Source organism: Monodelphis domestica, chromosome 1, assembly GCF_027887165.1.
Source record: "Monodelphis domestica isolate mMonDom1 chromosome 1, mMonDom1.pri, whole genome shotgun sequence".
NCBI classification, from domain to species: Eukaryota; Metazoa; Chordata; class Mammalia; order Didelphimorphia; family Didelphidae; genus Monodelphis; species Monodelphis domestica.
The window spans coordinates 119,191,571-119,218,486 of NC_077227.1; the positions used below are offsets into that span (position 1 = coordinate 119,191,571).

The 26,916-nt window shown below is 37.2% G+C and overlaps 1 protein-coding gene across 2 annotated transcripts in view; it reads left to right on the forward strand.

The window, feature by feature from the left end:
* Positions 1 to 26,916, forward strand: part of ADAMTSL3 (ADAMTS like 3) — a 628,767-nt gene that overhangs the window by 539,280 nt on the left and 62,571 nt on the right. For both annotated transcript variants that reach the window (XM_007479267.3, XM_056805881.1), the window contains exons 22-23: positions 9,719 to 9,846; positions 15,915 to 16,043. In XM_007479267.3, the coding sequence (XP_007479329.1) occupies positions 9,719 to 9,846; positions 15,915 to 16,043 (257 nt within the window). The remainder of the gene's footprint in view (positions 1 to 9,718; positions 9,847 to 15,914; positions 16,044 to 26,916) is intronic.

Sequence of the window (26,916 nt, forward strand, 5' to 3'; positions counted from 1 at the left end):
TTAAATTCATCCTACATTCTCTTTATTAATTTAGATAGTATGATATTCCATTTTATAAATAATTTATAGGCTTAGATCTGGAAAGGACTTTAGAAACCCTTTACTATAATTCCTTCCTTTAACAGATGAATAATTGAGGCCCAGAGAGCATAAGCAACATTTATCCAAGGCTACACACAGAGTAAAGTAGTAGAAGCAGGACTCAAACTTGTGTCCTCTGACTCATTCAGTATTTTTTCTGTTTTGTCATGTTTTTTTGTGAACTCTTGAATATTTCTATTTCTTTTCAATCACAAATAATTTTGCTTTACATGTCTTGGAACAACTAGCTTTGATTAAAATAAAAATTGAGTGTTTTGTCCCAATGCGGGGATATTGGGGCAGAAGATATGTTTTACACATTGTTTTTATTGCATATTTCTGAATTGCCCTTCAAAAAGGTTCTACAAACCTTTGGTTCCACCAACAATGTATGAGCAAACTTCTTGCCTTCAGTAGCTCAAAATTTTATCACATCTACTTTTAATATCTATTTGATAAACATAAAATGGCATTATGACTTTATTTATTATGTTTTTATCATTATTCTGATTATCTTTTTAAAATATTTTAAAGTAATTCTTTAGACATGATACTCTTCTTTTGAAATTATCTTTTAATATCATTCAACCATTTATCCAATGGGGAGCAGGTGTTCCTCTCCCTTGATTTCTATTTCCTTATAAATGTTAGATGTTAAAGTTTGTATATGTTGACCACAAATATTTTTCCAATATGTCAATTTTTCTTTTTACATTGAATCTGTTTTTATTATGCAGAACTACACTTTACATAATCAAGTCCATCCACTTTGTCCCCTTAATTTTCTCTTATCTGATTACTAGACAAAATTGATCAGTCCTTCATAATTAAAAGGAATGAATACTATTTTCTTCTAACTTTTGATAATTCTTCTAATGTTCGATTCTATGAACCAGGTGGAATTTATTATGAATGCCATATGAGGCCTTAAATTTATTTTTGGCACATGACCATTCAGCTTCTCTAATAACATTTATTAAATAATGAATCTTTTCCCAAATTTTTATTTTCTGTAAGTTTGTCAAACAATATTATTTTGAAAAGATTTTATTCTATTTCTGTTATATTTATTCTGTTTTAAAATTTTTATTTTAATAACAAATTTTCACATGAGTTTTCCAAAGTTATATAATCTAAATTGCCTCCTTTCATTCTTCCCATCCCCCTCCTGGAGCTGGCAAACAGTTTGATCTGGGTTATACATATGTTCACTTGTATATTTTTAACATATTTTTAACATATTTCTAAATATTCTTATGATTATTATATAATACATTTTAAAATCTGAGATGGCAAGAATACTTCTATCAACTTTCTTCAAGTGAACAATTACTATTATTGCCCTTTTCACCTGTAAAGTATGTTCTTTTATTCATTTTTATAAAGATTCACTGGAACCATTATAGACACATTTTCTCTAACTTATTCCCTAAGCTTTGGGTTCACTTGGACCTTCTTTCTCTCAAATTTCCTCACTATATTTTCTTTAACCTTGCCAGAACTGAGGTGCTCAGAAATGTGCCATTCACTTGCCTGGGGGAAAAAAAAAAAGCAGTATCTCTTATTTCTCCACCCAAACTAGTATTGTTTGCGGGGAGGAGCCTGGGACCCAGAGTGTCCTCCGGAGACTTGATTGGATGGGAGATGCCAATCTCTGCTATGTCTAAGGACCCACTTTCTCCATACTCTCTAAGTCAAGCCTCATACACATATCTGAAGATATGTAACTCTGGGACACAGCCTCACCTCAGGACTCCTTTTCTCATACTCTCACTGTTATTCTCACTAGCCCCTCTTCATTCTGATTGCTGCTGGTCTCTCTTCCCTGTTCATTCACACTTCTAATTTCCACTGACTAATTTAGTCTGACCACAATAGCACCTTGTCACATACTTATTTCTTCACTGTATGCTGAGGCAAGTTTTTCTCAGCCATGGCTTCTAGCGCATCGATGTCAAAAAGAATATGTGAGCATTACAAATTTTCTTACAGCATTGCTGATAGCCATATTGAAGCAGAGCTTCTTAGACAATTTTTTGACCTTTCAACCCTAAGTATTCCTAGAGTGTAAGAGTTATTTTGATTCAGGTGAAATTCACTTTGCAAATTAATTTAGTGTACATAGTCATCTCTTCTGTTCTCCAGGGAACTTCATTGATTATGTTTTAGCCTACCCAAATCCACAATGCATCTCTCCACTACTTTCCATGAGATTCCTATGAAAATATTTATCCTGTGTTTTAGCGCCGGACAGAAAAACTAGTAAAATATTGGTATCAAAAAGACAAAAGCTTTAAATGTCAAACAAGAATTTATATTTGATACTGGAAGACAGGACTTTAGGAAACCCAGGGAGTTATTAAGTACAGGAGTCAAATAGTCAGACCCATGCTTTAAATAAATCCCTTCAATAACTCAATAGATGAAGGAAAAGATTAAAGGCAAGGGAATCAGTATTTCCCTACTCTAATCTGTCCAATATTTAGATGCCAAGGTAGTCAGTTGGAGGCTACAGATGTGGTCCAAGCAAGAGGTGAAGATCCTTCTTTAATTTGGACCATGCCCTGAATCTATTCCATTATTGTGGCGAAGATGTTTGGAAATCATACAATGGGGAATGGCAGTATTGTGTCATAGGAGGAATATGGAACCTGGAATCAGAAGAGGATTAGATTCTAATCCTACCTTTGACACATATTCATTATATACCCCTGGGCAAGTTGTTTAACATCTCTGAGCCTCATTTTCCTCATCTGTATTATATTATCTACATATATGTGTATATTTGTATTTGTATATATATTCCCACACATACATAAATTTATACATATATGTATATCATTTTGCACACTTTAAAGCATAACACAATTATTAATGGCTGAACAATGGGTGATATATTGGTGACATGAGCTATTTTCATAAAGGAACTATAGACATGAAAAATTCATTAAAATATGGGAAGATATATGCAACTGATCAAACAATGTAGAGCCAGGAGAAAAATAGATACAACCTTAGTGTAGTGTCAAACTATACTCCACAACACTCCCAAGTATTTCAGAACCAAACTAAAGTGTAATTGGGGTACATTTAACAAAATAAATAAAAATACAACAGCATAAGTAGTGTTAATGTGGTTTCTAAATCAGTAAGCAGCCTGGCATGAAATCTATTTCTTCTTTTTTTAAACCCTCACCTTCCAGCTTAGAATCAATACTAAGTATTGGTTCTAAGGTAGAAGAGTAGTAGGACTAGGCAATGGGGGTTAAGTGACTTACCCAGGGTCACATAGCTAGGAAGTGTTTGAGGCCAGATTTGAATGGCATCTGTTTCTATTTGAATTTTGTAGCACTGATATAAATGATGTAATAGAATACCCAGTGAGCAGTGTTGGTTCTAGAGAAGTGATATTGAAGCACATTCCTTTCAAGTCTATAGAGAAAGAATGGACAATAGGTATGGAATGTTAAATATTCTTACTTATAGCAACTGTATCAGGCAGTTTTTGTAACCATTTTTTGCTTGTTTCATTTTGTTTTTTCTAAAGAAAAGTATAGAAATAGTATTTGAAAGTAAATATGAAAACACCACATGCATTTAGAAAATATATTTTATCTTCTGTTTCAAATTTTTTCAAGGAAGAGAGGAAAACTATAAAAGAAAAAAGAGCAAAGGAAAGAACCTTAGAAAATGCCTGTATTTAAAGGATGGGAGAAGAAAAAGAACCAACATAGTTTTTCACAGATGGATATGTCAGAAATACAAAAATCTAGACAATGAAATTATGGAAGTAGAGAATTTTCAAGAAGCAAGAACTGATTATCAAATAACACAGACATCAGGAAAGATGATGGAGGAAAAGGTTAATAGATTTGACAGCCAGAAAGTCACTTTTGACCTTATAAAAAGCAATTCCAATAAGTTGGTTAGAGTAATAGCCAGATTGCATAAGGTTGAGATGTGAGTGGGTAGTAAAGACATTCATTAAGTTTGAATTAATGCTTTTAGCACTTTGGCAGTGAAAGGAAGGTGAGATCTGGGACATTTTCTATAGAGGATCAAGTCTGGGGCAATGTTGGGAGTCCTAGGGACTCATTGGGGGTGGTCCATGACAAACAAGCATGGTGGAAGAGTGCCAAAAGAGTTACAAGTAGAACAGTGGCATGAGTAGTTCAGCCAGCACTGAACGCCAGCAGGGCTGGAGTGCTGGGATGGTGCCAAATAAAGGTGTCTGAGGCTGAGCCAAGAGAACCATAGACAAAAAGTCAAACTGGTGTCCCAAAAGGGCTGGGTTGTAGTGGAAACAGAAACCCAGGAGACAGGCAGAGGAATTCAGATACTAATAGTTAATCACTTGTGGCATGGTTATCCCACATCTAAACTTCAATGGATTTTTAAGGGTATAAGCAATGAGATGTTTCAAAACCTAACTGATAGTAAAGCTGGACAGAGAGAAGTGTTGTTTATAAGACTGTTGTTTCAGATAATAGAGACGTAAGCATGTTTGTAAGTAGAGGAGGAAAGAGCCAATGGAAAGGAAGAAACTGAATATGTAAGAGAAGGGAGTTTAATGGAACAAGGTCCTAATAGAGGTCTGAGAAGATAGTTCTAGGGTGTTGGTAGAGAGATTATCCTTTATATGAAGGATGATACTATCACCCTTCCAGTCACCCTAAGGTTCATAACAACTCCTTTCTCTGCTTCATTGCCTTTATCCAATTAGTTGTCCAGTCTTTTAGATTCCACAACAATATCGCTTCTATGTATCTCCTCTTCACTCACACAAGCACTACTCAGTTCATTCCCTTATCACTTCTCTCCTGGACTAGGGTTACAAGCTTCTAATTAGTCACCTTGCTTCTGGCTTCTCCTGTCTCCAATTCATCCTCTACAACATTACCAATTTAATATAACTAAGACATGGTCCGACCTATTATATCCTTACTCAGAATTCTTCAGTAGTTTCCTAGAGACTTCTCAACCTGACATTTAAGACTATCAAGGATATGGATCTCCTATATCATTTCCCATTACTACCTTTCATGCTCTATGTGCCATAGTCAATTTAACCCCACTAGCTAACCCCTGAACTTGAAATTTTCATCTCTTTTCCCCAGATAAATTGTGTCCTCTAAGCCCAGAATGTTGGATCACCTCTTACAATCCCTAATAGTTTGCAACACTCAAATAAAGTGTCACCTTCTAGGGAAGTATTTCCATATTGCCACACCTTTGAATTGTTGGTTCCCTCTCTCTCTAAAATAACTTTGTGTTAACCTATCCATGAAAATGTTCTCCTCCAGAGAGATTGAACTTTTTTTTGGTTTTGTATTACCAGCATTACTAGCACTTGATTGTTGCTTAATTTGAATTAAACTGTTATTGAAGGATGCCTTTTATTCAGAACTAGGAGAGGAAGTTAACAGGGAGGAAGTATAAGGGGCAAGATCAAATTGTTAGAAAACGAGCAAGTGACTAATAAAAAATTGATAAGATAAAATAAAAAATTGTTTACCAAGTACACTTATTCTAAGCAAGAAACTACAGAGGAATAGGGAAAAAGAAGATAAAGTTGAAGCTGATATAACAAAAATTAAAAGGCAAAATCTTTACAAATAGAAGTGAAAGTGCTGAGTTTGATGAATTAAAATAGGTTGACATAGAAGCTAAATATAAAGTACAAGTTATGAAGAATTGTTTTCCACTAAAACCTAATTTGAAGAACAAAGGAGGTTGCAACATGAAGAAAAGAAAGAGAACTAGAAATCCAATGAAATTCAAATTTTATTTATTAAGCCTTGACTATGGGAAAGTACTGCATGAAACACTAGGAATACAAACACAACAAAAATTCTTCCTTGTTCTTAAGGAGTTTATGGTCTATCTGAGTATCACATGGAAGCAGACAAAATATATGCATGATAATTTGAGAAGGGGAGATAGAGATAGATTTTCCTTGGAGATATATGATCCAGAGATTATAAGAGGCACAGTAAAGAAAGCAGAGGGAAGGGGTAGCTATGTGCCTCAGTAGTTAGAAAGCCTGGCCTAGAAACAGGTCATAGGTTAAAATCTGGCCCCAAACATGTCCCAGCAGTGTGACCCTGGGCAAGTCACTTAACTCCAATTGCCTACCCCTTACCACTTTTCTGCCTTGGAACCAATACTTAATATTGATTTTAAGATGGAAAGTAAGAATTTTTTAAAAAGAAAGAAAGAAATCAAAGGGCAGTGTAGACTTTAGAGACAACCTGTAAAAAGACAAGGAGATAGGAAATTGGAATGCTTTGTTTAGAGCTATTTGTCTAAAGAAAAGTTCTTAAAGGAGAACAATGTGCAGTAAGCCTGGAAACATAGATTGGAACTAGATTGTGAAGAACTTTATACCAAGCTAAGCAAATGGTGTTGATATGGTCAGTCTTACACTTCATGAAGATTATTCTGGCAGCTATATAGAGGATGAATTGGATAGGTAAAGATGAGACTTAAAGCCAGTAGTTAAGCAAGAGATATTGAGGGTCTGAACTAGGATCAGTGAGTAAGTGAATGAATAAACAAATAAATTTTTTAAAAAGCTAAGAGCTTACTGTATACCAAGCACTATTTCTAAATGCTAGAGATACAAGTAGAAAAGCAACAAGTTTACTTCAAACTCAGTAAATTCACATTCTGAATGGGAGAGACTATTAATATTGGATGGCTACACTTCAAGGCAGATGAAAGAGCCCAAATGTCCTAAAGACACAGCGTTAGGGGAGAGATTGCCACCCAGTGGTCCTTAAAGTTAATTGGCAAGTAAGATATGAGTGCCTGAGAATCTGGAGTGCATAAGTACAGGGCAGATCATGAGCACCCTCTCACAAAATCTTTTTTCTGATAAGAAAGATTTCACATTTCCAGCACTGGCAGAAAAGTTGGGTCAGGGCAGGAAGAGCAACTCCAGATGCCTACTTTCCATTAGGTCCACAAAATGGAGGTGGTTACAGACCCTATAAGAAGCAGTGTTACTTATAAAGAATGGTAGAGAGAAAAAGTAGTTCAAAGAAAGTTTCATAAAAGTCCCAACTAAAGTCATCCCGAGGATATTTAAGGACAAAACTGGAAAACAGACGACAAACTAATGAAAAGTGAAAAACTATGCAATTATTTTTACAACAAATTCTATTCACCATAAAGTGAAACCATTCATTTTAGATGCTAAGATAGCAATCTCAGATGATCTTATTGAGTAAGTTTAATTGAACTAGCTCAAATATACACAAAGTAAGTACATTTTGGAGATAATTGTTTTGATGAAATTCCTCAAGGTATCTGAAGAGAAAGATAAAAGAAGTTTTGAAAAAATCAGATTTTAGTTCAAAAAAAGGAAATGTAGAGAATATCATAATTGCAAATTTTCCTGTCTACATGATTTCTGAGAATGATCAGCACACACATTTAGGATTTAATTGGTGAAAGTATTAGAAGAGAATATATAGGCTTTTAGAAGTTATATTCCACATCAGACTATATATCACCATATCCCAAAGGACTGATGAAATAGAGACTCTAAGATGCCACTATGCTTATTGCCTGATAACTACAATACATTTGATTCATTAGAGCAAAATGCTGCCTTAAAATTTCCCTTCTACTATGTCTCTTATGCATATGTGAAAATAATACAAAATTCCATGAAAAATGTAATGGAAATATTTGCTTCTCTTTTTCCAGATTGTCCTTTTCTTTCCTGTATTTGCATTCCCAAAAACTTATTCTCTAGTTTCATTAGTGAAACTTGCCACTGTGGATTCAAGGTTTTTTTTAATCAGTTAATTGTTTCTGCTTTGCAATACATGAATTCTGCTTTCATGATTCCCATTTCTCATTTAGGAATATCCTATTGTGGTTCCAGGGTCCTTTACTTCATCAAGAATTTATTAAGTTTCATTTATATTAAGATATTTATTTGTAGAAATCTGGACTTTTAAAACTGATATGGAGCACATATTCCCTTCTGTTTTTAATATCTTTCCTGTTGGATTATATGCATATATTCAAGTTTTTAAATTGAATTTTCTTTCTCCTAATATCTTTGCTAATATCACTTTTCCCCCTTCATTTTATGGTAGTTTTTATGGGCACTATTACTCAAAGTCATCTCAGGCTCATCCTAAACTAGGCAATTTACATCTCACCAGCCTCAGTCTTTGTCCCAGATGCCTTTGGGAATGGTAATAGAGAAAATTGGGTCCAGCTTGATACTGGGCTTCTTCCTTCAGACTTAATGTGGTGCCACACAGACATATATAAGTTGTGATCCATTGCCCTCTGTTCCTCAGTTTTCGGACTTAGCTATTTCAACCCCCCAAAACTTCTACTTCTTGGTTTTTCACAGTTGAATTGGATTCACTTGCAAATCCATTGGTCAGCTTGTGCAACCTTGCCATAGAACCTGATAAGTACTAGGAAATGGATATTAAATGAACATATTAAAGGTTAAGAATTAGCTTTCTCTCCTGTTGATTCATAAAAGTTGGAGGTCTTGGTTGACCTAGGTTGTGAACAGAGCTAAAGTTTCTTTAGCTCTAGTGCATAATTTTTATTTTGGACAAGTTCAAGAACTTTAGGGGATAAGAAAAAACCTTCTTAAGTTCCTTTGAATACCCACTGATCATAAATATCAATTGAAGCTTGTAAGAGAGAAACATTATAGTCAAAGATATTGGCTACTTTTTATTTGTTTATTTTTTCAACTACATGTAGAAATAATTTTTGACAATTATTTTCTGACATTTTAGGATTCAGATTTTTATCCCTCTCTTCCAGGTGGTACATAGTCTGAAGTGGGTTATATCATATTGGATTGACCTATGGCATGCTAATAGGAAGGATGTGAACCAGAAGTTAGTAATCCAAAATTTTAGTCTTGGTTCTGATACATCTGTAACTTTGGGCAAGTCATTTCCCCTATATGAGATTCCATTTCCTCACTGATACAATAAGGGAACTGAACCAAATCTTAGATTAAGAATTAAAAGAGGTCTAAACACATCTAGCCTCACTACCTTACTTTTCAGGTGAGACAACAAGCTCAGAAAGGTTAAATGATTTTCCCATGAGGCATATATGGCAAATGGCAGATAGATGATTTCTAGGATCCCTTTAGAGTTTTAAAAAGTCTGTGGTCTTAAAACTATAAGGAAAGGAAGAAGAAATTCAGATAGGGACCATAGACAAAGTAATCCCTCCAGCACCTTTTCTCAGAGTCTTAAGTAGAGTAAACAGGGCTTTCCTCCAGGGTATCAAATTTAGAGGGTGCTGATAAGCACTTAATTAGAAATAAAAGTTAATGAAAAGATTAAGCTAACCAAGTGGCTTACTGGGGTACCCTCATTTCTTACCTCCCAGAAGTAGTTCTCACACTAGTATCCCAAGGGGCTTTGTCTCTCCCTATATCCCATTGGATATGCATATTGTACCATTTCTTTTACATTGTTTGTGGTATTTGCAACAGTCACAAAAAATCCTTGTCATAGCTCTACTTTATTAGCCTTAAAATTCTATAATCCCACATCCTTAATATATGTCATATATGGCTTTTCTTAGTAAATATATAGTATGAAATAAATATACCATGTTTTTTGCTGTTCTACAGAATAATACTAGATGGCACCAGAAAAATACAAATCCGGAATCCTACAAAGGAAGAACAAGGCGTATATGGCTGTAGCGTGCTTAATCATCTTCATTCAGACACAAAAAGTTCCTCAGTGTTATATGCAGGTAATGCCAAATGCAGAATTTGGATTTTCTTTTTTTACTTTACTACTAATTTATGTCTTATTTCCCATGGAACTCTGAAGTCTGATTATTTAACATGGTTGTGCTCAAAGATGTTGTTCTAAAGCAACTTTTATCCTGTTTATGGTATTTATGTCCAGCATTACTGATTATTCATATTTAAAGTCTCACTATATCAAAGAAGGGCAGCTAGGTGGCACAGAAGATAGAGTACCATATCTAGAGCAAGGAAGGCTCATCTACCTGAGTTCAAATCTAGTCTCAGACAGACTAAAGCTCTGTCACTCTGGGCAAGTCATTGAATACTGTTTGACGTTTGACTCAGGTCATTATCTGTAAAATGATTTGAAGAAAGAAAAAATGCCTTTAACCAAGAAAACCAAAATGAGGTCACAGAGAATCAGATACTACTAAAATGACTGAATAGCAACATACCAAAGAAAGGAATTTTTCTAGGTTTGTCTTTTTTTTTTATACCATGACACATAGCCATCTGCATCATTAAAAACACTTCAAAGAAACTTGAACTTGATATAGCTATGCGGACATTTTGTGATTTCATAAACTAAACCATATGAGGCAACTAAGTGGGACAATGAAATAGATCACTGGACCTGGAATCAAAAAGACCTGAGTTCAAATCCATTCTTAGATATTTACTAGCTGTGCAAATCTAGGCAAGTCACTCAACCTTTGTCTGTCTATTTCCTTAACTGTAAAATGGGAATGATAATCACATGTGCCTCCTAGCATTATTGTGAAGATAAAATGAGATGATATTTATAAAGTGCTTTTATTGCCGTTGTTTAATCATTTGTCATGTCTGACTCTTTGTGACCCCATTTGGGTTTTTGGTTTTTTTTTGGAAAAGATATGGGAATGGCTTGCCATTTTCCTTCTCATTTTACAGTTGAGGAAACTGAGACAGAGTTAAGTGTCTTGCCCAGATTCACACAGCTAGTAAGTATCTGAGGCCGGTTTTGAATGCAGGAAGATAAGCCTTCCTTATTCTAAGCCTATCCACTATACCACCTAGCTGCCTGTATCGTGATTTGTTAACCTTATGCTAGCTATTACTATTTTTATCTCATACACACACACACACACACACACACACACACACACACACACACACACATTCAGAGAAAAAAAATGGAACTGCCTTATTTTAAGAATTTTAGAGGAATAGTCTAAAGCTTTGTTGTTTTATCAGATAGTTGCCTGACCCTGATCCTTTGATCTTTGACCCAAAAGAAGTAACTTAACCCATCAGTGTCCAGAGACAACTCTCTAAACCTATAAATCACTGGGAAATTCCATTGGAAGGTGAAGTCTCCATTTGGGTGTTCATTGTACTGAATGAAATCATGGATCTAAAGAGAGGGAAAAAGTTTTGTTAAAGGCTTGCTTATTTCAAGCATGTAGAGATGAAAAGAATTACCACCAGCACCAGCAGTGGTTTCTGTTACTGCTTCCCCAAACCACAAGTGAGAATCAGATGTAGGGATTCCAGGGTGGGTGGGAGAATGGGAAATGTTTGTAAAATTGCTCTTTGGGGAAAGGTAACAGCCAAGTGCAATAAGTTGAGAAGCATAATGGTAAAGGAGAAATAACATTGTCTTTGGAGTCAAGAGCTTTGGTTCTGGTGCAGGCTATGCAACTAACCAGTTCTGTGCCTCTAGGCAAATCACTACATCTCTCCGGGTCTCAGTTTATTCATCTGTAAAATGAAGACCTTTGACTGAATGATCTCTGAGTCCCTTCCAGTTCTAAAATTATATGGTTCTAAGTATTTCTTGAATGCCCTTCTAAGTATCCAATAGTGATCTTAGATTTTCAGGGAATAGAAGAGAAATATGAGACATGCCTTTTAGCCACAAAGAATTTACATTCCCCTGGGGGGAATAAAGACAATATGTAAGAGTGAGATGGAGGATCAGCATAGTTAGAAATGAGATGGTGTCGGTGGTAATCTGGACCCCACTATTATTTGTTTGAGTTTGAGAAAATCAAACCATCTCTGTGGACCTCAGACTTCTCACCTGTAAAATTAAAATTGGTCTAGTGTTCTTGAAGGTTCTTTCCATTTCTAAGTTCTAAAAATGCCAAACTGTCCACCTTTATGTGTTTCCAAGGTCAGTTTGCTTCTGTCAAATTTTGGCTTAATTCTTCACACCCCTGAAATTGGATTATTATTAATATGCCTAAGAGCTTCCTTAAGTCATCTGCTCCAATTGACAATAGCTTTGGGGGAGAAAGGGGCAGGTCAAATCACAATATCTTCTAGAAAGTATCCAATATGGCAATGTTTGTATAACTGCACATATATAATCTCTTCTCAAATCGCTTGCTTTTTCTATGAGGGAGGTTATTGAACTTGAAATTTAAAAATTAATGAATGTTAACATTTTTCTTTATGTCTAATTAAGGGGGAAATGAAAAATTAAATGTTTAAAAACATTTTTTAACTTTCTGGACTCCCAGAATTATAAAGTCTCAGAAGTAGAAAGGAACTTGGAGGTCGTCTAATTCAAACTCTTTACCTGTACAGAATCCTGGAGTTTGAAAATTGGAGCAGAAGCCCAGCATATACTTGAATAAAAATTCTCACTACATACCTGAAAAGTGATAATATAACTTTTACTTTAAAACCTCCATTGTAAAGGAATCAACTCTATCCCAAGGCAGTTCGTTTTACTTTGAGATAGCCCTAATTATTAGGAAGTTCTCCCCTATATTTAGTTAGTTCTGCTCTCTGGACCAAAAGAAAAACAAGTTTAATGTTTAAGATTTAAATACTTGTTCAGGATTTTAATATATAATATATGAATATAATAAATATATAATAATAAACATTTTTAAATTATTTTTTTAGGATTAGACTAAGCTATTGCTCTTCATCCCCTTAAATATCCTTATTTTTCAGTCAACATGACATGATTTCAAAAAATTTGATAGTCCTGATCAGCTTCCTTTAGATATTTTCCAATATGGTCTATGCAAATGGACATAACATTCAATATATGCTCTTATCAGGACAGATCCCTTCCCTGAGTCCTCGTCCCTATAATTCCTCTAGCCCGAGATTACATTATCCTTCTGTACTGAATCAGACTGAACTTGCTGCCACTAAAACTCCCCACATCTTTTTTCCCCATACAATTGATGTCTAGCCATGCTTCCGTGGCCTTGTGCTTATGAGACTGATTTTCTTATCCAAAGGTACAACTTTAAATTTATCCCTATTAAATTTCATCTAGTTATGGTTGGCCCAATGTTCTGTCCTCACAAGATTTTTTTGGCTCCTAACTCTGTCATACAATTTGTTAGCTGGTCCTCCTGGCTTTCTGTCACCTGCAAATTAAATAAACACACTGGCTGTACTGTTTATCCAAGGCACTGATAAAAATTGTTAAAATGATCCAAGGCCAAACATAGATCCCTGGAGTGTTTTCTGGGAGCCCCCCTGCCAGGCTCACCAGAAATCTGTCTCTCAGAATTTGTGACATAGTCATTGAGGGAGTATTTGAAGGCCTTCAATAAGTCCTTTACTTTGCTTGGACCTACAAATAATGGGCTGTTGCTTCAGCTCAGCATCTCTTAGCTTCAGGCCAAAGCTATTATCCTGTGACCTGTTATTATGCCTCACGATTTGTGTTAGTATTTATCTGATCTGTGCCCATAAGTCAGAGCTTCTTAACTTAATTCATGTCATGCACCCCTTTGGCAATCTGGTGAAACCTATGGATCCCTTCTCTGAATCATATTCTTAAAAAGATAAAATAAAATAAATAGGATTATGAAGGAAACCAATTATATTGAAATACAGATATCAAATATATTTTTAAAAGTTCATAGACCCCAGGCTAAGAAATCCTTTCCCCAGACTCTGATATTTTAAAACTATCATATATCAAAATACATCCTATATTAGTACCACAAATCAGTAAAACATTATTTAAGAGGATAAAAACCATTCTTAGCTTAAGAGAAATAAGCAACTGGTCTTGGGACCATAGTTTATAGATTCCTTTTTTTTTCCCTCCTAGTCCTGGCTACTCAGGCCCTTTCTTGATTTCTCAGACTAAACTGCCCATCTTCATCAGCACATTCCAACCAACTTGCCCCTTTCTATTTTCTGAAAGGGCCATGCGGTGGGTCTAGACTGGCCTTGGGAGAGGAGTCTTATTTACTTTCTGATACTTGGCTTTTTGCCTGTCACCAGCCCTGAGGGAGCATATTTCTTTAGACAGGAAATGTTAGTGTGTAGCCAGAGTTGTCACTGACCAACACATTCTTTATTCTTTCCAAATTTGAAATATTTTTTCTAGCATTGAATTTTTCCACAATCTGTTATACAAATGCTTGTTTCAGAACAATAAGATGCTAACCTTTTAATTGTATTTCACCATTATTGGCCATTGTATATTAAATGAAACAATTTTATTGCTCATAGCCTCATGTAACTGCTATTTGAGAGTTATGTTAGAATTGGCCACTTGAGGTCCATTTGACACCCTGAGACTTTCTACAATTTAACGAGTTCTTAATATGGTAAGTGATTTCAAGAGCAATTCTTTAATCTCTATTTTGAAATTTGTATTAGATGAACTTAAGAAATGTGACCTTTAGCAAGGGCAGGTAGCACAGAGGATCATAGACTCTTAAGTCTAAAAGAACACTTGATCTAGAAAAATCAGTGCTCCTCACAGAATTCCTGAATGTTAGAGTTGAAATGGACCTTAGGAGTTATATGATTCAACTCAACTATGAAAAAGAATTCCACTATAAAATGTCTAATAGAAGGCCATTCAGCCTCTGCTAGAAAAACTCTAGGGAAGAGGGAGACACACAACCTCAAGAGGCAGATCATTCTACTTATGGATAGTCCCAATTCTTGACATGTTTTACGTGACATCAAACCTTAGTGTGACAACTTAGAATTCTGACCCTTGTCTCTTGGTCTTCAGGGCCAAACAGAACAAAATTAATACATTTTTCATACATATGTCCTTCAAATCCTCCAAGATCATTATCATGCCTCCCCTGAGCCTTTCCTTCTCTACATTACATATCCTCAGTTCCTTCAACTAATTCTCATGTATTTTCACTTGTCTGTATTTATATAGGTATATGTTGTCTCCTATAAGGTAAACTCCTTGAAGGTTGGGAATTTTCATTTCTGTCTTTATATTCCTAATACCTCATACAATCCCTGACAGGTAGTATTTAATAAATTCTTTGATTGATTGATTTATTAATATGGCACAGAGCTAAGGCCCTTTAGTATCCTTGTTTTTCTGATGAGATTCAAATGGAGAGTTAAAATGTTTTGCTTAATCATTTAGATGTTTCATAGTATAATCAATCAGTCAACAAACATTTATTAAGCCCCTACAATATACCAGGCACTGTACTAAACACCTGGGGCTCTGTGCTAAGCTAGGATTAGAATCTGAGTCTCCTGATTTCACAGTCTATTCCAGTAACTTTTGACTTTCTTTATTGCTCCAGGGTTTAACACAATGCCTGGCACATAGTAAGCTTGCTAAATGTTTATTGACCAGTTGACCACATTGCTCAAACCTGTGAATCCAGGAATTATACTTTCCTTGGTATTTATGGGAATCCATATGTTGTAAAAGTAGACTCTCAGGGAAAAAAAATTTTAAGTAGCAAGATTAGCTTCTTTCTCTGCTCATGTTGATATATGAGCAACACCGGGGTTCAAACATTACATCTGACACATACTGGCTATCGCATAGCCTCTTGGTGCCCCAGGCAACTCTTGTTGATTGTGGAACAGTTGCTCATATGTATGGTTTGCTCATATACCAATGGAATTACAGATCCAGACATCCTGATCATTCCCACTCCTGATTGCTAATTAAACTTTGGTGCCAAAATTGTAGTAACTAAAACTTTGCACATGTTTAATCTATCTCCATCTGCCTACCACCTTTGGTCATTGCCCTGCTACTTTGTTAGCGATCTAAAGAGGGTAAAAAAGGCTTAAACCTAACCCAGCTCTGTATTTCCTTTTAATTAAGAGGTGCCTGTCATCTTGACTGTTGCGAGAAATATCACAGAATTGGAACGTGGTCGTCTGACTGTAATTGTTGGTGGCACTGCCAAGGCAAGAGTAGGAGCCAACATCACCATTAGATGTCCAGCAAAAGGTAAGCAAGAACATCCATTTCTAGCTTGAATTTTAGGGTATGCTTAAAGGTGACCTAAACAACCAGCAGGAACTACAAAAATGGTTGTGGCCATGCTTAGTCATAGAATGAAGGCTACACATTTTTTTCCCTTAGGGTCTGAGATTAGTCCTCTGTCTGGGGCACACCCCAGTATAGGCATCCAACATTGAAATGTCTTCCCTCTTGTAATGGCCTGTTGCCAGCCATTCCTCCAAGCTGCAAGGGAGCACTCTTTGGCTCCTCAACCAGTTGACCTATTGGTCTGGAAATCTGTAAACCCACAATGAGTTGTTTTTTACCCCCTTTGAAGTTCTCAGACCATCTGGCCTTCATAGACTAAGACTTGTAAAAGACATCTCCAGCAATTCACTCAATTCTACCACTACCCTCACCCCTATGGGGTGGGGAAAAAAAACTGTGAGCCTTTTGGCAGTACAAACCTACCCATTATAGTTCGAACCAGCATTCTGTGGCTACAGAAGGAGACGAGCAGGATTACACTTCTCAGATGCCAAGCCACAACTGTCTGGAGCTTCTGCCATCCCGCACCTGCAGAGATGGACTTGTATATAACAGAACCAATGTTTATTAAGTAGAACTTCATGTTTCACCTTCCTTTGGATTTCTGATTTGCACAAAATTTTAGAATTACAATTTCATGATGCAATTTAGAGCTCACTTTTTTAGATATACTTTGGGGATAACAGATGAATAATTGGCTTCAGTGGCAGTTTTGTCTGAGGATAGGCAACACAAATGGCCCAAGTTTGGTTATTAACTACTGTTATTAACAGTTTCTATAAAAACCTGTTTAAGTTTTGGGTCCAAATTTTATTCTCTTGCTGGCATAGCTTATATTGGATTCAATAAGAACTGAGTCCATGAGAGACACACAGACTTAATTTAATAGCCCTTACTCCCACAATATCTGAAAAGTTCTGCTACTGTACCATTTGCATAAGCAATACCAGCCTTGTTCATTCCTGAAGGTACTAGCTTCAAGCTCTCAAATATCCTTAAAGTTACTATGGACCATGTTTCTGGCTTTACTAGGAACGCATGAAATTTAATCATCTTATTAGTCAGTCCTCTGCCTCTTGTTCAAGAGAGATAATGAGAAAACATGCTTTGATATTGTATTTCATCCCCAGAGGAATAGTAGCATTCAAAGAGTCACAGATTGAGAAGTGGAAGGGCTATCTGATTGACCACTCCCCCATCTCAGTTCTAGACATGAGAATACTGTGGAAGAGACATGAAGGAAGAGAGAATTTCATGCATGCAAGACAGAAAGTGAGGGACCTCATCTGCCAATCAAAAAGTGACATTCCAGGTGGAATGTTCCCAGGAAGAGGCAGTTGGAAACTAACCCCACAGTGGAACTGAACTAGGTCTCTTGGCTTTAGAGAGGGGAGACAAGAAGGTTTTGTGTGGCTGATGGTGGTAGTTGAACCTGAAGAACTGATTGTATATTTGAGATTTGAGTTGGAAGGAAGAAGAAAGAAGATTAAACAGCTATCCTCCCATCTCCTTGACAGACTTGTGTCACAGTTGTGATAGGACTGACATTTCCCAAAATCCTCCTAACCCTCCTTATAGACTAGGGACAACCCTATCCCTCTCACCTCATCTTCCATCCTTGTCCTGTTTTCCCAACAAACCCCCTTACTTGAGAAAAGAAGAGTGAAGAGTATTTCTCTGAAATCTCATAGTTCCCCTGAGTTACTTAGAAAGTGGCTGACTAAGACCGGGGGAGGGGAAAGGAAGGCAGGAGGGAGAGGGTGGAAAACGGGTGGTATTTGAGGGAGGAGAATAGGCAAAATATTAATATATTAACCATTTAGGGAATTGATAGACACCCTCAAGTATTCCCCTAGTATATATCTCTCTTTATTACAACTAGGCACTTTGAGGTTTCCCCTGGTAGTAGTATATCTCCATTGCAACTAGTCAGCCAGACTATTTATTCCAATTGGCACACCAGTATCCATTTCTAATACAATACCCAGGGCCAACAAGGTTAAGTTGTTCACCCAAGGTCTCATGTAGTAAAATCATAGGTAGGATTTGAACCAAGTCTTCTGAGAGATAGCATTACCTTGTGGATAAAGAACTGGCTTTAAAGCCAGTAAAATGTGAATTCAAGTCCCACCTTCAACAAAGTGTCTATACGAACTTAAGCAACTTACTCAGCCTCTCCTAGGCAATTGTCCAAGAAGATAAGTTGCAAAAAAGGGGATAACCTACATTGGTAGTATTTCTTTACCAAGCTAAGCCTTTCCCTATACCATTGAAATCACAAGTTCATTCCTTCTACAGGAGCCAAAAAGTCCCAAACTTCCATGTGCCAAGTTTGCTCTGAGTGCTTTCCAAATATATCCCATTTGCATCACTCATTTGAGGAAGGTGTTGTGATTTCCCCTGTTTTATAGATGGGGAAACTGAGGCAGCCAGTGATGAAGTGACTTGCCCCAGGCCACAAAGCTAGTCTGAGGCAGAATTTGAAATCAGGTCCTCCTTGACTTCAGTTTCAGCAGTCTAATAATGCTAACATTTTCAGATGGCACAGGAAAGGAGATAAACATGCAGATGAAAGAATGTGACTAATGTGGTAATAATTGTAATAGGGATCTATCATTCAGAGGACTTTATTGTGGCCTCTAAATATTCCTATAGGTACAGATCAGTAGTTGTACCTGCCACAGTATGAAATTTGTTGATATTCAGTCATTTTCAGTCATGTCCAACTCTTTGTGACTCTATTTGGCATTTTCTTGGCAAAGATACTGGAATGGTTTGCCCTTTCTCTCTCTCTCCAGCTCATTTTGCAGATGAAGGAACTGAGGAAAACAATGTTAAGTCACAAAAATAGTAAGTGTCTGAGGCTGGATTTGAACTCAGGAAGATGAGTCTTCCTGATTTCGGGCCTGGTACTCTATTCACTGTGCCACTCAGCTACCCCCTATGAAATTACCATTAGGGAGTATATGTAATAGATTTAGTGGGAAAAAGATAAGTCCTGAAGTCAGGACACCTGGGTTGAATTCTCCATCCCAATCTTTCTAACTCTATGACCCAGACCATGTTGTTCTCTGCCCTTAATTGGATATATTATAATATTTGTACTCTGTCTCACAGGGCTGCCATAAGGAAAGCACTTTGTAAACCTTACATTGCTGTAAAATCATGGGCTACTATTATTATGGTTATTTAAAGCAATGAGATAAAATATTTTTGATCTTTTTTCATTCATAATTTTGGTTGCTGCTTTTCAACTTTGATCATTCCATCTTACTAGCTTCAGTGATTCCTTGTACTGATTAAGTGTCTTGTCTGTCCACACCTATGTTGCTAAATAGTCTGTGTAAAGGTCAGCCTAGGTCCATGTGATGGATGTGCCATCATCACTCAATCTTCTTTGAGGAACATTTAGACATCACACCTGTTAGTCTTTGGGTAATGGTGTAGGCAGGTGTCTTTCATTTAATCAACTCCAGATCACTGTGCAAAATGATCACATTAGTTTGACATGTGTGAATAAAGAGCTGGAGTTGTCCTTTCTGAGGTGAACTGGAACTCAAAGGGGAAATGTGGTCCTTGTTGGTGTAAACCTTAAAATTTCTTAGACTTATGAATGTTGGAAATTTCCCCATTTCCAACATTAGGTAGGGAGGGTCCTTCTCCTCCCTACCTAAGATTACTTTAGGACAGAAACCTTTTGCTGAACAATGGAAAGGGCTGCAGCATAGATCAAAATTTAATTATTCCAATCTCCACCCTACTCAGGGTAACAGGATTTAGGAAGGGCTGCAGCAAAGGATCAAGATTTAATTATTTGAGAATATGACCTTCAACAGACATGTGCAAAGCCACAGACCTCTGGGCGGTCCTGGGTTAAGCTAGAGCCTCCATTGGCACAGGGAAGACATGGACAGTGATTGGTAGATGTGAGAACTGAGGGGAGGGGAACTTGGATGGTTTCCTTAAAGATAGAGGTGGGGGGGTTCTGAGGACTAGGGGTGGTTGGTTGGAGAGGTTTTGGGCTGAGAGGTGGTGCTCTGAGAAGCTTGCTCTGAAGGAAGCTGGAGGTGGAGGCCCCTGAGACTGTTTCTCCATTTTGGTCACGTGAGTGATAGGGATTGATCTCTTTTCTTTGCCTCAGCTATCTAAGGGCTTAGGCCTTTTGGCCCAGCCTAAACAGAAGGGGTATTTAAGCCCTATTCCCTTCTCTCCCCTTTTCTCTCTCCCTCTCTCTCTTTCTCTAATACCTTTCTTCCTCCTGTTTGTAATTAAACTCCATAAAAGGTTGACTGCTGACTTGAGTTTTCATTTAGGAATTACATAGCTGAATTCCTTGGCGACCTTAAATTAATATATATCAGTCTTTTAAAGTGATTTCCTTGTCACATTGGTTCAATGAGTAACTTGACCAATGTAGAATGTTAAGAGATAGAAGGCACTTTAGATACACCCTAGTTCAACCTCCTTCATTGTTTTGAAGATGAAAACACTGAAGTGGAGACATGACATCACTTTCCCAAAGATACCATTCTGTATTTGTGATCATCTGTGCACCATGCTGACAGTCTAGTGGCATGAAGAGGGAATGCTCTTCAGAATTCCTATTGGGCAAGTAATAGTGATAGCTTTGGGTTTTTTTTTTAAACCTTTACCTTCCATCTTAGAATCAATACAGAGGAATGGTTCCAAGGCAGAAGAGTGGGAAGGGCTGGGCAATGGAGGGTAAGTGACTTGCCCAGGGTCACACAGCTAGTAAGTGTCTGAGGTCAGATTTGAACCCAGGACATCCCATCTCTGAGCCTAGCTGCCCCCTACATTTTTAATTACTTTATAACTTAGGAAGCACTGCACATTCATCATCAAATAAGGTCCGTTGGACTGTGAGCTTCTTGAAAGCAAATTCTGTTTTTTTGCTTTTCCTTGTAACAACCTCAGTATTTACTTAGCAGAGTGCCTGGCACATTGTAGTTATTTAGTAAGTGCTAGTGGACTGACTGACTGACTTCAGTCCCCTGAGGTAAGTAAGGCAGGTATATTATCCTCATTTTATTGATGAGAGCCTAGCTGCCCAGAGTAGCTAATTAACTTGGTCTAGAGCACATAGTTAAAAATAGTAAAGCCAGGTTTTGAAACTAGTGCTTCTGACTCCCCAGGCCAGTGTTCTTTCCATTATACCATAAACTATCCCAGAGTTTTAGAGGAGGAGGGGGCCTCAGAGGCCAGCTAGTCTAGCCTGTAGTCTGAATAAGGATCCTTTCTACAATGTTCTCAACAAGTTGTCATCCAATTTTTGTTAAGACTTATAGTAAAGAAAACCCACTACATCCCCAGGTGGCCCATCATTCCTTAGAATAAAATTATTTTTTAAACCCCTGCTTTCTGTTGTAGTATCAATTTGAAGAAGAGTGGCAAGGGCTGGGGCAATTGGGGTTAAGTGCCATGCCCAGGGTCATATAGCCAGGACATCACTGAAGTCATATTTGAACCCAGGACTTCTCATCCCCAGGCTTGGTTGTATTTGCTGTGCTACTTAACTGCTCCTGGAATAGAATTAATTGTAATGAAAATGTTCTTCATATCAGTTTTTAATTTGCCTCTGTGCAACTTTTACCCCTCTAAGGCCAAACAAAACAAACTCAATCCCTTTTCCACATGACAGCCCTTCAAAGACACCAAGACCACTATCATCATATATTCCCCTCTGTACTTATGCAAGCCTTCTGGACTCCAGGCTCAATATCCCAAGTTTCTTCAATTATTTTCACATGATATAACCTCCAAGATAACTATCCTGGTTGCCTGACTCCCCCCCTCCCTTTACCTACCCGCTCTACACTTTGGAATGCTCTCTACTTAATCAATGCTCTTTCTAAAATATGGCATCCCCTCTAGGGGCAGCTAGTTGGTTCAATGAATAGAGAGCTGGGCCTGGAATTAGGAAGACCTAAATTCAAGTCTAGCCTCATACAGTAACTAGCTGTGTGACCCTGGGTAAGTCATGTAACATTTTTTTTTGCCTCAGTTTTCTCATCTGTAAAATGAGCTGAAGAAGGAAATGGTAAACCACTCCAGTATCTTTGCCATGTAAACCCCAAATAGGATCAGAAGAATTGGACATAACTGAAGTGCTTGAATGAGAAGAAAACCCAATATATACAAGATATATTCTGACCAGAGTAAACTGTATATTCTTTTAAATGATATAATTCATGACCTATAACATTCCACATAATTTTTATTATGTTGCATGATACCTGGGGCTATTAATTAAATTCCCTATATATTACTTGTGGCAACTTTAATATTATCAAAACAAAAATGTGGTTGTGTGTTTAAAATTAATCAATACAACACATTTTTTCCTATTCAACACTTTTATTTCCTAGATTGTTTTTCCATACTCACAGAGATGATTCCATATTTCTAAAATTCTTAGCTTCATATTGTAAATTTAAATTTTATATGAATTATATATATATAATTATGTAAATTAAATTTTTAAATATAAATTAAAATTTACAAAATAAAATGTCCTAATTAGTAATATATACAGAGTTTGAGAATTGGGATGTTTATTTATGTTAACTAAATATTAACTATTTGAACTCAAATCTCACCTTGGACACTTTATAGCTGTGTGACCCTGAGCAAGTCACTTAACCCCAGTTGTTCTCACCCTTGGTCTTTTTCTGCCTCAGAATATATAAGGTAAGGGTTTAAAAAAAACAACAACTAGTTCTGTCTCAAAGATTAATGGGCTGCCTGCGGAAGTAGTGAGTTCTCTTTACTATAACTCTTTGACAAAAAATTGAATGACAACTATGAAGCTACTAATATAGACCTATTTTCATTTTAGTTAATTCTTAAAATATTTTCTCATTATTATACTATGCTCATTATTATGGGTCTTATCTTCAAGAGAGACCCATATTCACATGTGGTAGACAAGTACCATTCAAACCCGTAGGACAAATGTCCATAACCCTCATTTCTAATTGCTCATGAATAAAATTTACTGCAATTGCAACAATCTTTTAAAAATTATTACATAAAATAAATAGGACCCTTGAACTCAGTGTACTCTTAAATCTCAAGATCAGAGTTATAGGGTTAAGTAAAATGTAGGATTTGGTCAATTGTTAGTCTAAAAATTTTTGTGGCTGAGGGAAAAGTACTAGATTTGGCATTAAAAGACCTGGGTTTAGGTCCCAGTTCTGCTATTTATTTACTATTTAACCTTAGGCAAACCCCATTATCTCTTAGTCTCTCAGTTTCTCATCTCTAAAATGAGGGGGTTGGATTAGACACACTCTCCTGTCCCTTCTAGCTCTAATTCCTATGATCCAAGATCCTGTGAAAGTGGAAGAGAAAAATGAGTGTTCTCTGCCCCCTTCTGGTAAGAAAGAAAAGCTCACCAGAAGAAGAGATCACTTGCTAGAAGTTTTGTAGGATTCATCTGATTTGATTCTTCCACTTCTCAAAGTGCAGGTCTGTGACATGACACTCTTGAGCCTGTGCCCTAGACTTCCTCTTCCTTAAGTGGATACTGTGACTGCACGTAGAAGTCAGTCTGTAAGCATTTATTAAGTATCTAGAATGTGCCAGACTCTGTGCTAAATGCTGGATGTAGAAAGTCACACAGTCCCCACTCCCAAAGTGTTACAGTCCAACAGGAGGAGGCAACATGTAACAACTATGTACAAAGAAGTTATCCATAGGATAAATTGGAAACAGTCAACAGCAGGGAGGTACTAGCATTAAGGAGGGAATCAGGAGAGGTTTACTCCAGAAGGGATTTTATCTGGTTATTAAACCAGGAGATAAAAATGAGGAAGGAGAACATTCCAGATAAGGTAGACAGTCAGGGAAAATGCCCAGAGAGGAGAGCCGGAGTATTTTGTTTGAGAAACCCCAAGGAAACCAGTGTCATTAGACTCCAGAATATGAGGAAGGATGCTGTCTATAGTCTGAGGAAGATTAGAAAAGTGAGGGTAAGGGGACAGAGCAGAGAGAAGGATTATGAAGGAGGATTTTTCCTTTGGTCTTGAAGATGATAGGGAGCTGCTAGAATTTATTGAGAAGAGGAAGGACATAGGTCTGTTTTTTTTAGGAAATTCACTTTGAGAGTTGAGGGAAAGATGGACTGGAATGGAGAGAGACTTGGGGCGGGGGAGACAAGCAGTAGACTCTTGCAATAGTTCAGAATGAGTCAATGGAGCCCTGCACCAGGGTGGTGGTACTGCCCAAGGAGAGAAGGAGACCTACGTGAGAGCTTTCACAAAGGTAAAATTGATTAATGGGCCTTACCAACAGATTGGATAACATGGAGGGAGAGTGAGGAGTTAATAATGATGTCATAAAGTCCCCTTGGGCAGATGTTGTTACTGTTTTTGAGGGCAGATTTGAACCTAAGGTCTCCTGACTCTTAGCCTAGTGCTCTATCCACTATGCTTACGTAGATACCCCACAAAGACTTTTTTAAAAAGCCCTTACCTTCCAAATTAGAATCAATACTGTGCATTGGTTCCAAGCCAGAATAGTGGTAAGAGGGGTTAAGTGACTTACCCATGGTCACATAGCTAAGAAGTGTAGGAGGCCAAATTTGAACCTAGGACCTGCCTGTCAAACCACTAGCCACCTAGCTGCCCCCAAAAGACTATTAATATTGAGAAATTTGTAAAATTTCAGCCTAGGAAAAATGTAGAACTCATAATATCTGAGGACATAGATTAGTACTCTCTTCAGGTCCCTGTATTCTCTGGTCTGGGAGTCAGAAGACCTATGTTCTAGGCCTACTTCTACTACCTTTTTAACTCTCTACCCTAGTTTTCCCATTTGTAAAATCATAAGGAGAAAAGGATTATTGATCTTTGCATTCCCTTCCAGCTCTGAAATTCCATGTCATTTACGTCTAAATCCAGGTAACTGTCCTAAACCAGAATTTTAAAAAATGTTATTATTTTTTTTTAAAAAGGAGACTGGGGAGGGAGGAGTAGCTAGGTGGCACAGTGGATAGAGCATCAGACCTTGGAGATGGGAGGTCCTAGTTTCAAACCTGGCCTCTGACATTCCTAGCTATGTGGTCTTGAGTAAGTTACTTAACCCCCATTACCTTACTACTCTTCTGCCTTGGCACTGATATTTTGTATTGATTCTAAGACATAAGGTGAGAGTTTATTAAATAAATAAACATTTATTAAGTGCCTACTGTATTACCAGGTACTGTAACACCCAACAAAGGGAGGCATCTCTAAGGTAATAATAAAAATTACTTCATTTAACACTTTAACGTTTGAGATCTACTTTATATAAAGTACCCCATTTGATTCTCATAACAACCATAGGATTCAACAACTATCTTCATTCTACAGATGAAGAAACTAAGAAGATAAAGAAATTAAGTGGCCACTAAGTTTCAGTGTATGAACTCAAACCCCAGCCTCTCCTGACTCAGCCCATTGTTCTTTTTAGGATAACTCATTGCTTCCCCATAGTGTATGATTCTTTGAAACTAACTGCTTCCTCCAGACATTAATAGCTCCTACTAGGAGTGTAGGAGAGGGAAAATTCTGTTGTTTCAGCTCCAGGGAGTTCATTTGCCTTGGGTTACTTTGAGTATATTGCGAAAGAAGGCAGGGGTGCAGGATGGAGTTACCAAAGTGGTTTATGAAGCAACCTGTAATTTTTGAAACACTTGAGGAGGCAGCAATGGTTCTTTCTCTCCCCTCAAAACTCTCATAAATTGGCATCATCAAAATTGGTCTGTTTGAATGAAGGCAATCAAATGTGATGGGGAACATAGGAAAGAAAGGATTTGGCTTCAGAGAATTTCAGAATGGTTAAAAAAGAAAAAGATTCATCAGAGGAGTTTCTGATCAATTTTATGACTTTCACCCAGTCAATCTGAAGCAATAATAGGGTGTTCATCTCTGTTTTAATGTGTCTAAGGAATAGCAACCCAAGGAGTGCCCACTGGTGACTTGGGGATAAGACAAAAGATGATTGGCAGATTAATGTTCATAAGGACAGACTCCTACAGGACAAGTCAGCCTCCCTCAGTGGTCTGTTAAATTGAGCTGAAAGTCTAGAGCTGAAGAACTAACTCTTACTCTCAGTCTCTTGGACCTTTAGGCAACTAGTGGATAACAGTGTGGACCTGCTTTCTAAGGAGGGGAAAAGGAATGGGGAGAGAAGTGGAGGAGATGTGTCTATGTGCAGTTATATATCCCAGGAGTAAGTTAAAAATGACATAGAGAAGAAAAACAGTGAAAGGTACACGTACTTAAACACAGACTAAGAGTGGAAATCCAAAGAGTAGACTTACTCCACTCAACAGATGGAGATTTCATGGGCAGCGTTTGTGAACCCCAACTTCTACATGCAGGAGGGAATATTTTAAATTCCCTAGGCAGGTGATCCCAGACTAAAACCTTCTTACCAGAGAAGGACTGTTTCCTAAGCAGCACCTTTGAATAGTCCCAAATATGAGAGTTTCCAAGTTCTAGTTCAGGGATAGGACATTCTAGGGAGAAAAAGACATTGTCTGATGAAGTGTGCTTATTGGACAAAGAAAGGGGTCATCTAACAGTTCCTGCAGTGTGCTTCTTAGACAAATTGATGCCATTGAGTTGTTTCAGTCATATTGACTCATGATGACTCCATTTAGGGTTTTCTTGACAATGATAGTTGGAGTGATTTGCCATCCTTCTCCAGATCATTTTACATATGAGGAAACTGAGCAAACCGAGGTAAGTGACTTGCCCGGGGTTATACAACTAGTACGTGTCGGAATCTAAATTCAGGTCTTCCTGACTATGGGCCATTGTACCAC